Genomic DNA, 16,517 nt, shown 5'->3' with positions numbered 1-16,517 from the left:
TATGACCCCAATATGCACAACTGTTATCAGATATGACCCCAATATGCACAACCGTTATGATATATGACCCCAATATGCACAATCTTTATCAGATATGACCCCAATATGCACAACCGTTATCAGATATGACCCCAATATGCACAACCGTTATCAGATATGACCCCAATATGCACAACCGTTATCAGATATGACCCCAATATGCACAACCGTTATCAGATATGACCCCAATATGCACAACCGTTATCAGATATGACCCCAATATGCACAACCGTTATCAGATATGACCCCAATATGCACAACCGTTATCAGGTCTGACCCCAATATGTACAATCCTTATCAGATCTGACCCCAATATGCACAATCCTTATCAGATCTGACCCCAATCAGCAGCACCACCTGAAAAAGAAAAGAAAAACCCATTTACTCACCTAGTCAGAAGACCTCCTGTTCCGACCTCCTCCTCTTCCGACCTCCTTGTGGCGCGCAGCTCAGCTCCCACGATCCTCTTCCTTCCTGGAGCAGCCTGCATCCGGCGAGCAGGGCTACGGGAAAATGGCCGCCCGAAGCCCTGCCACTGCAGACTTCAAGTCTGCAGAGCAGGGCTTCGGGTGGCCATCTTACCGTAGCCCGGGCTGCTGCTGTGAACTGACTCGGCGTCTCTTAGACGCCTGAAGTCAGTTCACGCCAGGGGGTGCTTTGCGGGTGCTTGGACAAATTTAGGGGGTGCTTGAGCACCCCCAAGCACCCCCCTGGCGCCGCCACTGGTGATCAGTTTGATCAGCTAATAGATTTGTAAGGTTCTGATTTGCTGGTCCTGATCATGTGTTAAACCAGGAAGTCATCACAGCAAATCAGGACCTTGCAAATGTATCAGCTGATCAAACTGATCACATGCTTCTCCATGAGTTCTCCTAAGCAGGGCCATCCCTAGTCCTGACCAGCAGAAGTGAGGGGGGTTGGAGGACATAGGAAGCCTCTGGCTTATCCAGAGGCTTTCCACTACTTTGGTTTTTTTTAGCTAAACTTTACTTTTCTTACTACATACAAGTTTGCCTTAAATAATACACATTTCCTGGCTGTTCTGCTGATGCTCTGACTCAAATGCTTTTAGCCATAGACCCTGAACAAGCATGCAGCAGATCAGGTGCTCTGACTGAAGTCCGGCTAAATTAGCCACATACTTGTTACAGGTGTGTGATGCAGACACTACTGATGCTAGAAAGATCAACAGGACATCCAAGCAATTGGCATTGTTTAAAATGAAATATATGTATGACAGTCCCCATATACCTCTCACTTATGGTTCCCTTTAGCCCAGATCACTTTCTCTGTATACTTGATTATTTAGAAGGTACAAGATGTGAAGGATTAGTGCAACAGCCAGACTTGTGGTATTTTTGAAAAATAACTTGGCACTGGCACCTTCCATACATGCTGTAGGATTTCTTTATGGGGCCTTGAGTTGAACACAATAGAATATTTCTCAGGGCAAGCATCTTCCAAGGGTTCTCTCTGGTGCTCTGTTGAATGAGTAATACAGGCGAGTGCCACAGCAAGGATAGATGGAGACGTTGCAAGGGGACAATAAATCTGTTGTTCTTCTCCTGATCACATCTGTAGCTAGAGGAATGACGGTCTGTCTGAACCCTCCAACAATACATTGAAAATGTCTCTACAAGTATATCTATTGCTGTCTTATTACAGCTTTTTCTTTGAGTCTTTCCTGTTGTTATTTCTTTTGTTGCTTCTTCAAGTCATCAATCTGTGCTTGGAATATCTTGGCTTGTTCTTCAAGTCCCTGTTTCTTGTACAAGTCCCGCTCCTGTGAAGAGAAGAGAAGTAAGAGAAGTGTTGGGGGGAGACAACACTTATGCTGAGAAAAATCCTGCCCATGCAGGTCAGCTCTATGCGGTGCAAGGAATAATGACAGAAGTGCTTCAGTTTACTCAGCTTGGGGGCCAGAGCCAGCCTTAGGTTTCACAGCGCCCTGAGCGAAATCTGATTTTTGTGCCCCCCCTTCAACTGCTTTGTGCGTGCCCACACACTTACGCATGCACGCACGCACGCACGCACACACACACACACACACACAGGCCCATATGCAATTCAACTTCTCTCCTGAGTTAACTCCTAGGGCAGTGGTTCCCAACCTTTCTGAAGTTGTGACACATCATGCCAAATGCTCAGATCTCCTTGCCGCATCACATATGTATAATAGAAAAAAAAATATTAATAACCACAAAATGGATGGAAAGAGTGCATTATCCTGAATAAACTTAAAAAAATGAAGGCTAGAACCTTTCAGGAATATTAATAAAAACAATCAGTGTTATTCTCCCCCAATTTGGAATTGTAGCACAGCACCAACAATTAGCACCACACGTTATTGCCCAGCGCGCCCCCCCCCCCCAAATAAAAACACCCTCAGACTCAGTATAAGTAGGTAGCCAGGTATAGGTGCCTCCAGTATAGGTAGCTAGGTGTTGGTGCCTTCAGTATAGGTAGCCAGGAGTAGATGCACTCCCTCTGTATAGTTAGCCAGTTATAGGTGCCCCCCTTGGAAGCAGGCGCCCTGAGCGACTGCTCCGGTCACTCATATCAAAGGCCGGCTATGCTGGGGGCATATTCACCAAATGCAGGTGAAATTACTGTCCTCAAGCTGTGTATGGCTATTTTACTAGTATTTATGCAACTGATGTAGCACACTTTGTATACATAGCTAGGGATGGTCAATGAGATGTAAATAATTTTGAGTTGATGCAGGATTATCTAAATTTTGCATGCAAATGTATGCAGCTTGAAAATTGAACAATCAAATTTTACCTCAGCAGGATTTGATTGGTTAATTTTCAAGCTGCATCCATTTGCATACAAAATTTGCATAATGCTGCATCAACTTGAAATTATTTGCATTTCACTGACCATCCCTATACAACTCACATTATTGAAGTATCATGAGTTGTGCTACATAAGCAAAGAAAGATACGCTAGTTGTGTAATTTGCCGCCATTTAGTGAAACCAAAAGTCACAAGTAACTTGTATAGATAAAGGTGTTTATACACGAATCCTATGTAGAACTTTATTTTTTATATTTTCTATGTAAGACTTAATAACCTTGGTGCTATGAACCTGAGTCTCTCAGCAGTCTGGTAAAGCAGAACTGAAGCAAGATTCCTCCCGATAAGAGATAATGAACCTTGTAAGTGATGGTATAAAAATTACTGACAACAGGGAAGAGATAAAAGTTCAATAAATCCTCATAACAACCAGAAAGGATGAATTTAATCTTCAAACTAGAGTTTTAAACTTTGGAGGCAAAATAAGAATATGAGAACCCATGATAGTCCAGGGTTTTTTCTACACTATACATTTTTGTCATCATAAGTTTATTTTAACTTTACCTCAATTTGTGCGCATATAAAATAAAAACCAGTGGGGTATATTCAGCTGATAAAAAGTGTGTGTGTGTGTGTGTGTGTAAAGGGGGGGGGGGGTGAGGTGTCACCCTAAACCCCCAAAAAAACACCGGAAAAGGGAGCCCAAATGGTGCAGTACATCACACTCAATAGATGAAATAATAAATAGTATACAGAGGGTACTCACAAAGGGAGGTTGCAATGGAGCAACATACCTCTGCAGGCAGGTGAAGGTCAATAAACCCAACTCCACTCGAGGGTCCCAGTCAGCCAGAAATGGTCGCACCTTTCAAGGAAAAAAGTGTCCTAGAGACCTGTAGATGGGGTCCAAGGGTATCCCCTACCCTGAGACGGGGTGGTATTAAATGCACAAACAGGATGAAAAGCCACCCAAAGGATAATACAATTAATTAAAATCTATAAAACTTCCTCAGGCCAAATCAAGTGCCTAGAATTGTTAGCAAAAAAAAGTGCTAAACTTTTATTCTACAGAGCGTTTTAGTGCTTTTTATGTTAACAATTCTAGGCACTTGATGTGGGCGGAGACCCACGAAACGCATTGCCAATGCTATTAAACATTATTCATTTATATATGAATTTGTCTTCATTGAGGTAAGCCACCTAAAACCTTATTTATTTTAGAGAATGTAATTCATTTTATTATCAACTAGCTGATTGCCCGGCGTTGCCCGGGTATGTATTTGGCTGGTGTTGGCTCCGCCTACTTTTTCTAACCCTAACACACAATTACTCACTGACCAAGTTTGTGAGCTTTGTGGTCTTTGGTATCAATAATCTGCATTGAAATGAAACAAATCTGATAGGCTGTGTGAGGCTCCACCCACTTTTGTGAATTTGAACCCCAGTCACCCATTAACCAACTGTAAGGTTTGAGGCCTGTGCCATTAACAGTTCAAGAATGGTAGCAATTAAATATTCCCCTTGAAAAGCAACAGGTGACGTTTGATTCACTTTTTTAGGCTCCACCCACTTTTATGAATATCAATCCCAGTCACCCAGTGACCAACTGTGCAAAGTTTAAAAACCCTGCCATTAACAGTGTAAGAATGGCTGCAGTTTACATTTTCCCAGTGAAATTTGTATTTGTCTCCACCCACTGATGACCCGGCGTTGCCCGGGTATGTATTTGACTGGTGTTGGCTCTGCCCACTTTCTAACACTAACACACAAACACTCAATGACCAAGTTTGTGAGCTTTGGGGTCCTTGGCATCCATAATTTGTATATTCCCATAGAAATTAAACAAATCAGATTGGCTGTTTGAGGCTTCACCCCTCTCCAGCATTTGGACCCCAGTTACCCAATGACCAACTGTAGCAGGTTTGAGGCATCTGCCATTAACAGTGTAAAAATGGCAGCAATTGAAATATTCCCCTTGAAAATCAACAGGTGAATTTTGATAGCCTATTATAGGCTCTACCCACTTCCCTGAATATTAATCTCAGTCACCCAGTGAGCATCTGGGCAAAGTTTGGGAACCCTTCCATAAACAGTGTAAGAAGGACTGCAGTCTACATTTTCCCAGTGAAATTTGTTTTTGGCTCCGCCCACTTTTTGTAACCTGGACTCTCAGTCACCCAATGACCAAGTTTGTGAGCTTTGGGGTCCTTGGCATCAATAATTTGTATATTCCCATAGAAATTAAACAAATCAGATTGGCTGTTTGAGGCTTCACCTCCTCTCCAGCATTTGAACCCCAGTCACCCAATGATCAACTGTAGCAGGTTTGAGGCATCTGCTATTACCAGTGTAAAAATGGCAGCAATGCAAATATTCCACTTGAAAATCAACAGGTGAATTTTAATTGGCTATTATAGGCTCCACCCACTTCCCTGAATATTAATCTCAGTCACTCAGTGACCATCTGGGCAAAGTTTGGGAACCCTGCCATAAACAGTGTAAGAATGGCTGCAGTTTACAGTGAAATTAGTTTTTGGCTCCGCCCACTTTTTGTAACCTGGACACAAAGTCACTACTCAATGCCCAAGTTTGTGAGTTTTGGGGTCCTTGGCATCAATAATTTGTATTTTGCCAGGAAATGAAACAAATCTGATTCACTGTTTGTGGTTCTGTCCCCTTTTCTGAATTTGAACCCCAGTGACCCAATGACCAACTGTACCAGGTCTGAGGCTTGTGCCATTAACAGTGCAAGAATGGCAGCAATTTTAATATTCTCCTTGAAAAGTGACATGCGATTTTTAGGCTCCACCCACTTTTCTGAACATTAATCCCAGTCACTCAGCAACCAGCTATGCTAAGTTTGAGAACCCTGCCATTAACAGTGAAGAAGGGCTGCAGTTTACAATTTCCCAGATAAATCTGTTTTTAACTCCACCCACATTTTGTAAGCTTGACACACAGTCACTACTCAATGACCAAGTTTGTGAGCTTTTGGGTTCCTGGCATCAAAATTGTGCTAATGGAAGCAGTTTATCCAGCAAAGAAATCTGGCTGTTTTTAGCTCCACCCCCTTTACTGAATTTGAACCTCATACACTTAAAGAGAAACTCCAACCAAGAATTGAACTTTATCCCAATCAGTAGCTGATACCCCCTTTTACATGAGAAATAGAATGATTTTCACAAACAGACCATCAGGGGGCGCTGTGTGACTGATTTTGTGCTGAAACCCCTCCCACAAGAAGCTCTGAATACCGCGGTACTCCTGGCAAACTGCCACAATGGCAGGAAATGGCTGTTTACAGCTGTCTGTAACAGTCAGAACAGCTAGAAACTGCTACATAACCTGCCCACAGTAACAATGTCACCATGTAATAAATGTCAGAATGTGAATCTGGGAGAGGAAAGATTTTACAATGAGCAAACACTGACTAAATCATTTATACATAATTATGGTAAAAATGAAGCACTTTTTTTATTACATTATTTTCACTGGAGTTCCTCTTTAACGACCGACTGTAGCAGGTTTGAGGCCTCTGCTATTAACAGTTTGAGAATGGCTGCAGTTTCAATATTCCCCTTGAAAATTAATAGGTGAATTTTGATTGGCTCTTGTAGGCTCCACCTACTTTTCCAAATATTAATCCTAGTCACCCAGTGACCAACTGTGTGAAGTTTGAGAACCCTGTCATTAACAGTGTAAGAAAAGCTGCAGTTTACATTTCCCCATGTAAAAAGTTAGTTGTTTTTGGCTCCGCCCACTATTTCTAATCTTGACATACAGTCACTTAATGACCAAGTTTATGAGCTTTGGGGTCTTTGGCATCAATAAGTTGCATTTTACCATTGAAATTAAACAAATCTGATTGGCTGTTTTTGGCCCGCTCCTTTCAGAATTTAAACCCCAGTCTCCCAGTGACTGACTGTAGCAGATTTTAGGCCTCTGCCATTAAGAGTGCATGAATGGCAGCAATGTAAAAATTCCCCTTGAAAATAAAAAGGTGAATTTTGATTGGCTGCTGTAGGCTCCACCCACTTTTCTGAATATTAGTCCCAGTCACCCAGTGGCCAACTGTGTCACGTTTGAGAACCCTGCCAATAACAGAATGGCTGAAATCAATCTAACAAATCTGATTGGCTGTTTGTGGCTCCACCCCTTTAGTGAATTTGGACCCCAGTCACCCAATGACTGACTGTATCAGGTTTGAGGCCTCTGCCACTAACAGTGTAAGAATGGTAGCAATGTGAATATTCCTCTTGAAAATCAATAGGTACATTTTGATTGGCTGTTGTAGGCTCCACCCACATTTCTGAATATTCATCCCAGTCACCCAGTGGCCAATTGTGTCAAGTTTGGGAACCCTGCAATGTAGAAAATGAAGTTGTTGGCACCGCCCACTTTTTCTAACCTTGAGATACAGTCACTCAATTATCAAGTTTATCAGCTTTGGGGTCCTTGGTATCAATACTTTGTATATTCCCATTGAAAAATAAACAAATCTGGCTGTTTTTGGCTCCGCCCCCTTCCTGAATTTGGACCCTAGTCACCCAGTGACCAACTGTACCAGGTTTGAGGCATCTGCTTTTACCAGTATAAGAGAATGGTAGCAGATGAAATTTCCCTTTGAAAACCAAAAGGTGAATTTTTATTGGCTGTTGTAGGCTCCACCCACCTTCCAAAATCTTAATCTGTCACCCAATGACCAACTGTGCAAAGTTTGAGAACCCTGCCATTAACGGTGTAAGAATGGCTGTAGTTATATTTTCCCAGTAAAAGTTGTTTTGGCTCCGCCCACTTTTTGTAACCTTGACACAGAGTCACTCAATGACCAAGTTTGTGAGCTGTCAGGTTCCTGGCATCAAAAATGTGTGAATGGAAGCAGTTTACCACCAAGGAAATCTGATTGGCTGTATGTGGCCCCGCACCTTTAGTGAATTTGGACCCCAGTCACCCAATGACCGACTGTAGCAAGTTTGAAGCCTCTGCCATTAAAAGTGTGAGAATAGCAGCAGTTTAAATATTCCCCTTGAAAATCAATAGGTGAATTTTGATTGGCTGTTGTAGGCTCCACCCATTTTCTTGAATTTTAATCACATTCACCCAGTGACCAACTGTGGCAAGTTTGAGAACCCTGCGATTAACAGTCTAAGAATGGCTGCAGTTTACATTTTCCCATTTAAAATGAACGGCTGAAATTTGATTGGCTGTTTTATGCTCCGCCCACTTTTCCTGGATTTGTAATCTCGGTCACCAAGTGACCAACTGTGCCAAGTGTGGGGACTCTGGCTTGATTACTGGCAGAATGGCAGCCTTTTACATTTTTTCCATTGACTTGAATGGGTGGAATCTGATTTGCTGTTTGTAGCTCCGCCCAGGTGTGCAGGGGAGACCCGAGACCCCCAGAACATATCATCCCAGGTAGTAAGGGATCTGTGTACCAAGTTTCATTCAAATCGGTCAAGCCGTTTTCGCGTGATCGCGGCACATACACACACACATACACACACACATACATACATACATCCGATTTTATATATATAGATTTGGTGTCTTTTCATCCTGTTTCAGCTGATGTTGGTAAATCTGCTCAGAGAAGGCAGGGCAATTTTACCGGTACTACCGATAGTGAAATAGTGGGCATTGTGCTAATAGCAAAACCTGCATTAACTAGGTTATGCAAACCTTACCAGGGAACCACAAATGGCACTATTGAGTATGTCTTGAAAGGCTTCAATTAGTGTTGGGCGAACAGTGTTCGCCACTGTTCGGGTTCTGCAGAACATCACCCTGTTCGGGTGATGTTCGAGTTCGGCCGAACACCTGATGGTGTTCGGCCAAACCGTTCGGCCACATGGCCGAACGTTCCCCGAACGTTCGGCTAGCGCTGTGATTGGCCGAACGGGTCACGTGGTTCGGACCCGAAGACGCTCTGATTGGCCGAACTGTCACGTGGTTCGGGTAAATAAATACCCGAACCACGTCATATTTCCGCCATTTGTCTGTGGGTTTAGCTTTGGGTAGGCAGGCAGGGTAGTTCGCGCTCCAGCCACGCTAGCCAGGGTCCCCCCAGTCATTGTGTCGCTGCTGGGAATAGTAGTACACCGCTCGCTCAGCCACACTATATAGCATTCTGTTTACTGTTCTGTGTCTGCTGGGAATAGTAGTACACCGCTCGCTCAGCCACACTATATAGCATTCTGTTTACTGCCACTCTGTGTCTGCTGGGAATAGTAGTACACCGCTCGCTCAGCCACACTATATAGCATTCTGTTTACTGTTCTGTGTCTGCTGGAAATAGTAGTACACCGCTCGCTCAGCCACACTATATAGCATTCTGTTTACTGTTCTGTGTCTGCTGGAAATAGTAGTACACTGCTCGCTCAGCCACACTATATAGCATTCTGTTTACTGCCACTCTGTGTCTGCTGGGAATAGTAGTACACCGCTCGCTCAGCCACACTATATAGCATTCTGTTTACTGCCACTCTGTGTCTGCTGGGAATAGTAGTACACCGCTCGCTCAGCCACACTATATAGCATTCTGTTTACTGCCACTCTGTGTCTGCTGGGAATAGTAGTACACCGCTCGCTCAGCCACACTATATAGCATTCTGTTTACTGTTCTGTGTCTGCTGGGAATAGTAGTACACCGCTCGCTCAGCCACACTATCTATATAGCATTCTGTTTACTGTTCTGTGTCTGCTGGGAATAGTAGTACACCGCTCGCTCAGCCACACTATATAGCATTCTGTTTACTGCCACTCTGTGTCTCCTGGGAATAGTAGTACACCGCTCGCTCAGCCACACTATATAGCATTCTGTTTACTGCCACTCTGTGTCTGCTGGGAATAGTAGTACACCGCTCGCTCAGCCACACTATATAGCATTCTGTTTACTGTTCTGTGTCTGCTGGGAATAGTAGTACACCGCTCGCTCAGCCACACTATATATATAGCATTCTGTTTACTGTTCTGTGTCTGCTGGGAATAGTAGTACACCGCTCGCTCAGCCACACTATATAGCATTCTGTTTACTGCCACTCTGTGTCTGCTGGGAATAGTAGTACACCGCACGCTCAGCCACACTATATAGCATTCTGTTTACTGCCACTCTGTGTACCTCGCTCAGCCACACTATATAGCATTCTGTTTACTGCCACTCTGTGTCTGCTGGGAATAGTAGTACACCGCTCACCCGCCACTGTATAGCATTGTGCTCTGTGTCGCTGCTGGGAATAGTGGTACACTGCTCACCTGCCACTGTATAGCATTGTGCTCTGTGTCGCTGCTAAGAATAGTGGTACACCGCTCACCCGCCACTGTATAGCATTGTGCTCTGTGTCGCTGCTGGGAATAGTGGTACACCGCTCACCCGCCACTGTATAGCATTGTGCTCTGTGTCGCTGCTGGGAATAGTGGTACACCGCTCACCCGCCACTGTATAGCATTGTGCTCTGTGTCGCTGCTGGGAATAGTGGTACTGTATAGCATTTCTGTACTGCCACTGTACTGCTGCCAGTCAGCGTGTACTGTAAGGATAAGTGAAATGAGGAAGAAATCCGGTGAAAGAGGAAGGGGCAAGGGAAGAGGTGTTTCCCCTGACGGTTCACGTACAGGCCACAGGGGAGCACCCAAGAAAACCCACTCAATACCGCCCATGTTGTCCAGGACAACAACCCTCACAAATCCAAAAGAACAGGACCAGATAATTACTTGAATGACCTCTCAAGCGTCCAGCAGTGGGTTAAGCAGCACCAGCACATCACGCACGAGGTCTGAGTCCTCAGCCAGTTACAAGGAGCCAGTGGGCACAAAGCTGAAACAACTGGCAGCGACACCACGCACACAACTGCCAGATAACCAGTCCGATGAATTACCTCAGGACACAATGGGGTATTCGCAGGAGCTATTCCCAGGCCAACAAACTTCCACCTTTGAAAGGTCAATGGAGGAACAGCCAGAAATGTTGTGCCCGGATTCACAACCATTTAGTGTGGGAAATGCACCGGGCACTGAAATACAAGGCGAGTCCGAGGACTTTGTAACCCAAATCCCAGAGCAAGTTGGGCAGGAGGGGTTGCAATTGCAGGAGGTCGGCCGAGAAGCTCTGGAAGACGACGTTGGAGTGAGCTGCGCAGAGGTTGTTCTGGGGAGCTCTACTCCACGGCGGCGGCCCCCCACAATGACATATGACGAGTTTGAGGAGATGGAAGAGGAGGGTATGGACAATGTGGACATAGACCCAGATTTTGTTTGTGAACATCGCCGTCGTAGCAGCAGCACAGATGAGTCTGTTGAAGAACCCACTGCTGCACGTGCACGAGTTCGCCTTGTGCCACAAGGTAGGCGGCGTGCAATTTCAGGCACCACAAGCGTGGAAGTTCAAGTGAGAGGCAAAAGAGGCGCAAACAGAAATCACCAGCAAGGCAGGTGCTCCAAAGCATGGAGGGGAATAAAGGAACAGACGGATTTGTGGCTGGCACCGCTGGACCTGAAACCGGGCATGGTTGTGTGTGATAATGGGAGTAATCTCATTCGCGCTTTAAGGTTGGCTAAGCTGACACACATCCCTTGCCTGGCGCACGTGATGAACCTAGTAGTTCAGCGGTTCCTGAGGACGTACCCAGGCGTGCCCGATCTTCTGTTGAAGGTGCGGCGAGTGGCCAAACATTGTAGAAATTCCAGTACTGCTTCGGGGGCACTCGCCAAGATGCAGGAGCGCTTCAATCTCCCCCACCATCGCTTGCTGTGTGATGTCCCTACGCGCTGGAATTCTACGCTGCACATGCTAGCCCGCTTTTGCGAGCAGAAGAGTGCAGTGGTCCAGTACATGACGGCGCAGTACTGAGGCGCATCCGGACAGCTGCCAAGCTTCTGTGGATCCGATTGGGCCAACATGTTGGACCTCTGCCAAGTCCTCCAAAATTTTGAGCAATCCACGTTGCTTGTGAGCAGTGACAACTCTTCAGTCAGCATTACCATACCACTGCTGTGTTTACTGAAGAGGTCAATGTTGAAAATCAAGGAAACAGCTGTCATGATGCAACTGGGGGAATCTGAAGGAGAAAACGATCAGCGTGATGGTACCAACATCAGGCCATCCGCCTCAGGAAACGCTGGCCCCAGCAGCAGCTATGACGAAGAAGAGGAGGAGGAACAGCTGGAGTTGGAGCAGGAATTTCCTGCCACCACTGACGAGGGCCAGAGCGGTGCACGTTGGACTTCCACAATTCAGCGCGAATGGTCAGCAGAAGCAGACCAGGAGGAAGGTGACGACTATGATGCATCACAACAACTATCACAACGCTCACAAGAGGATGATGAGGATTTTGGTAGGACTCTGGCACACATGGCTCAATTCATGCTAGACTGCATTGAGTAGTACACCGCTCGCTCAGCCACACTATATAGCATTCTGTTTACTGCCACTCTGTGTCTGCTGGGAATAGTAGTACACCGCTCGCTCAGCCACACTATATAGCATTCTGTTTACTGCCACTCTGTGTCTGCTGGGAATAGTAGTACACCGCTCGCTCAGCCACACTATATAGCATTCTGTTTACTGCCACTCTGTGTCTGCTGGGAATAGTAGTACACCGCTCGCTCAGCCACACTATATATATAGCATTCTGTTTACTGTTCTGTGTCTGCTGGGAATAGTAGTACACCGCTCGCTCAGCCACACTATATAGCATTCTGTTTACTGCCACTCTGTGTCTGCTGGGAATAGTAGTACACCGCTCACTCGCCACTGTATAGCATTGTGCTCTGAGTCGCTGCTGGGAATAGTGGTACACCGCTCACCTGCCACTGTATAGCATTGTGCTCTGTGTCGCTGCTAAGAATAGTGGTACACCGCTCACCCGCCACTGTATAGCATTGTGCTCTGTGTCGCTGCTGGGAATAGTGGTAAACCGCTCACCCGCCACTGTATAGCATTGTGCTCTGTGTCGCTGCTGGGAATAGTGGTACTGTATAGCATTTCTGTACTGCCACTGTACTGCTGCCAGTCAGCGTGTACTGTAAGGATAAGTGAAATGAGGAAGAAATCCGGTGAAAGAGGAAGGGGCAAGGGAAGAGGTGTTTCCCCTGACGGTTCACGTACAGGCCACAGGGGAGCACCCAAGAAAACCCACTCAATACCGCCCATGTTGTCCAGGACAACAACCCTCACAAATCCAAAAGAACAGGACCAGATAATTACTTGGATGACCTCTCAAGCGTCCAGCAGTGGGTTAAGCAGCACCAGCACATCACGCACGAGGTCTGAGTCCTCAGCCAGTTACAAGGAGCCAGTGGGCACAAAGCTGACACAGCCGGCAGCGACACCACCCACACAACTGCCAGATAACCAGTCCGATGAATTACCTCAGGACACAATGGGGTATTCGCAGGAGCTATTCCCAGGCCAACAAACTTCCACCTTTGAAAGGTCAATGGAGGAACAGCCAGAAATGTTGTGCCCGGATTCACAACCATTTAGTGTGGGAAATGCACCGGGCACTGAAATACAAGGCGAGTCCGAGGACTTTGTAACCCAAATCCCAGAGCAAGTTGGGCAGGAGGGGTTGCAATTGCAGGAGGTCGGCCGAGAAGCTCTGGAAGACGACGTTGGAGTGAGCTGCGCAGAGGTTGTTCTGGGGAGCTCTACTCCACGGCGGCGGCCCCCCACAATGACATATGACGAGTTTGAGGAGATGGAAGAGGAGGGTATGGACAATGTGGACATAGACCCAGATTTTGTTTGTGAACATCGCCGTCGTAGCAGCAGCACAGATGAGTCTGTTGAAGAACCCACTGCTGCACGTGCACGAGTTCGCCTTGTGCCACAAGGTAGGCGGCGCGCAATTTCAGGCACCACAAGCGTGGAAGTTCAAGTGAGAGGCAAAAGAGGCGCAAACAGAAATCGCCAGCAAGGCAGGTGCTCCAAAGTCTGGGCTTTCTTTGAAGACTGCACTGAGGATGTTACCATGGCGATTTGCAAGGTGTGCAAGACCCGCCTGAGCAGGGGGAAAAGTATTAACAACCTCTCCACCACCAGCATGAGCCGCCACATGCTATCCAAACATCCCACTCTGTGGGCAAACGCGGCAGGACAGGGTACAACCAGCAACACTGCCTCCCTTGGGTTCACCAGACTCACCACCAGACCCGCCTCAGCAGCAGCAGTAGCCCAGCCATTGCGTGGTTCACAACATTCGCAAACATCAGACGACGCTGACACTGTCACTTTCCAGAGTAGTGCTCTTGAGGTCTCCCAGTGTTCATCATCAAACACAACAACCAACAGCCCTTCAGTGTGCAGCCCTACGGTTCAGTTGTCTGTGTCGGAGATGTTTGAGCGCAAGAGGAAATTGCCAGCAAATGACCCCCGGGCCGTGGCAGTAACAGCCAGCATAGCCAAGCTTCTGGCCTGCGAAATGCTGCCATATCGAGTGGTGGAGACAAACAGCTTCAAGGGCATGATGTCAGTGGCCATCCCACGTTACGTGGTTCCCAGCCGCTACCACTTTGCGCGCTCTGCAGTGCCTGAGTTGCATGAGCACGTGGTCAGCAAAATAACCCGAAGCTTGAAGAATGCCATTGCCTGCAAGGTTCACCTCACCACTGACACCTGGACGAGTGCGTTCGGCCAGGGTCGATACATCTCCCTTACCGCGCACTGGGTGAACCTTGTGGAGCCTGGCAGCGATTCCTCACCTGCTACGGCGCGGGTGTTGCCCACGCCGCAAACAGCTGCACCGCCGTCCCTCTCACTGGATAACAACAGCAGCACCTACCTCTCTGACTCCTTCTCCTCCAACGCATCTCAAAGCTGTACCTCATCCGGAAACGCTAACCCAGCAACAGCAGCAGTAGGATCGTGGAAGCAGTGCAGCACAGCTGTTGGCATGCGTCAGCAAGCGTTGCTGAAGCTGATCTGCCTTGGGGATAAGCAGCACACAGGGGAGGAAATTTGGAGGGGAATAAAGGAACAGACGGATTTGTGGCTGGCACCCTGGACCTGAAACCGGGCATGGTTGTGTGTGATAATGGGAGTAATCTCATTCGCGCTTTAAGGTTGGCTAAGCTGACACATATCCCTTGCCTGGCGCACGTGATGAACCTAGTAGTTCAGCGGTTCCTGAGGACGTACCCAGGCGTGCCCGATCTTCTGTTGAAGGTGCGGCGAGTGGCCAAACATTGTAGAAATTCCAGTACTGCTTCGGGGGCACTCGCCAAGATGCAGGAGCGCTTCAATCTCCCCCACCATCGCTTGCTGTGTGATGTCCCTACGCGCTGGAATTCTACGCTGCACATGCTAGCCCGCTTTTGCGAGCAGAAGAGTGCAGTGGTCCAGTACATGACGGCGCAGTACCGAGGCGCATCCGGACAGCTGCCAAGCTTCTGTGGATCCGATTGGGCCAACATGTTGGACCTCTGCCAAGTCCTCCAAAATTTTGAGCAATCCACGTTGCTTGTGAGCAGTGACAACTCTTCAGTCAGCATTACCATACCACTGCTGTGTTTACTGAAGAAGTCAATGTTGAAAATCAAGGAAACAGCTGTCATGATGCAACTGGGGGAATCTGAAGGAGAAAACGATCAGCGTGATGGTACCAACATCAGGCCATCCGCCTCAGGAAACGCTGGCCCCAGCAGCAGCTATGACGAAGAAGAGGAGGAGGAACAGCTGGAGTTGGAGCAGGAATTTCCTACCACCACTGACGAGGGCCAGAGCGGTGCACGTTGGACTTCCACAATTCAGCGCGAATGGTCAGCAGAAGCAGACCAGGAGGAAGGTGACGACTATGATGCATCACAACAACTATCACAACGCTCACAAGAGGATGATGAGGATTCTGGTAGGACTCTGGCACACATGGCTCAATTCATGCTAGACTGCATTGAACGCGACCCACGCATTGTGCGCATTCTGGACAACACCAATTACTGGGTTTATACCCTTCAGTATCCACGGTACAAACACAATGTTCCAAAACTGCTCGAAGAAAGAGTCAGACAGGTCAAAATGGAAGAATACCAGCAGGCCCTTGTGGAGACTTTAGAGAGGAGATTGACATCCTCCCCCTCCTCTAGCCAGTTGTACGCCGACAGACTGACTTCCGCAAACCCAGGATGACCAGGAGGGCAGCAAACAACGCAAGCCGCAGCTAGTGCCCAAAAGGGAATGGTATCGGCAGTGTCCTTGGAGTGGGAAAATTTTCTGACACCCATGCAGCCGCAGCCCACTGAACAGCAAGCGTGCAGATCCACCTCCAACACCGATCGCCTGAAGAAGATGGTCAAGGACTACATGTCAGATGGCGTAGCTGTGTCGAACCATCCATCTGCACCCTTCAACTATTGGGTATCGAAGCTAGACACCTGGCACGAACTGGCAATGTACGCAATAGAGGTGCTGGCTTGCCCGGCAGCCAGCGTTATGTCGGAACGCTGTTTCAGTGCTGCCGGAGGCATCGTCACAGATCGGCGTATCCGCCTCTCCACAGAAAATGCAGACCATCTGACTCAAATTAAAATGAATCAATCCTGGATTGGAAACGACTACGCAACACTCCAGGACCCCAACCAAGTAACATGACCAATGAACATCTGGGATGGTTTAGCGTTTCCGGTCCCTGTTTATTGAACCTCTCATCTTTATTACATTTATGACTGCATGGCGGCAAAAAGCA

At 47.2% G+C, this 16,517-nt stretch overlaps 1 protein-coding gene across 1 annotated transcript in view; it reads right to left on the bottom strand.

Annotated features, from left to right (window-relative positions):
- Positions 1-694: 694 nt before the first annotated feature.
- LOC137525495 (guanylate-binding protein 1-like) overlaps positions 695-16,517 on the bottom strand; it is a 38,997-nt gene continuing 23,174 nt past the window's right edge. The window contains exon 4 of the mRNA XM_068246614.1: positions 695-1,822. Coding sequence (XP_068102715.1) covers positions 1,730-1,822 — 93 coding nt within the window. The 3' untranslated portion in view covers positions 695-1,729. The remainder of the gene's footprint in view (positions 1,823-16,517) is intronic.

Source organism: Hyperolius riggenbachi, chromosome 7 (genome assembly GCF_040937935.1).
Source record: "Hyperolius riggenbachi isolate aHypRig1 chromosome 7, aHypRig1.pri, whole genome shotgun sequence".
NCBI classification, from domain to species: domain Eukaryota; kingdom Metazoa; phylum Chordata; class Amphibia; order Anura; family Hyperoliidae; genus Hyperolius; species Hyperolius riggenbachi.
This window is presented reverse-complemented; position numbering and strand designations above follow the sequence as displayed.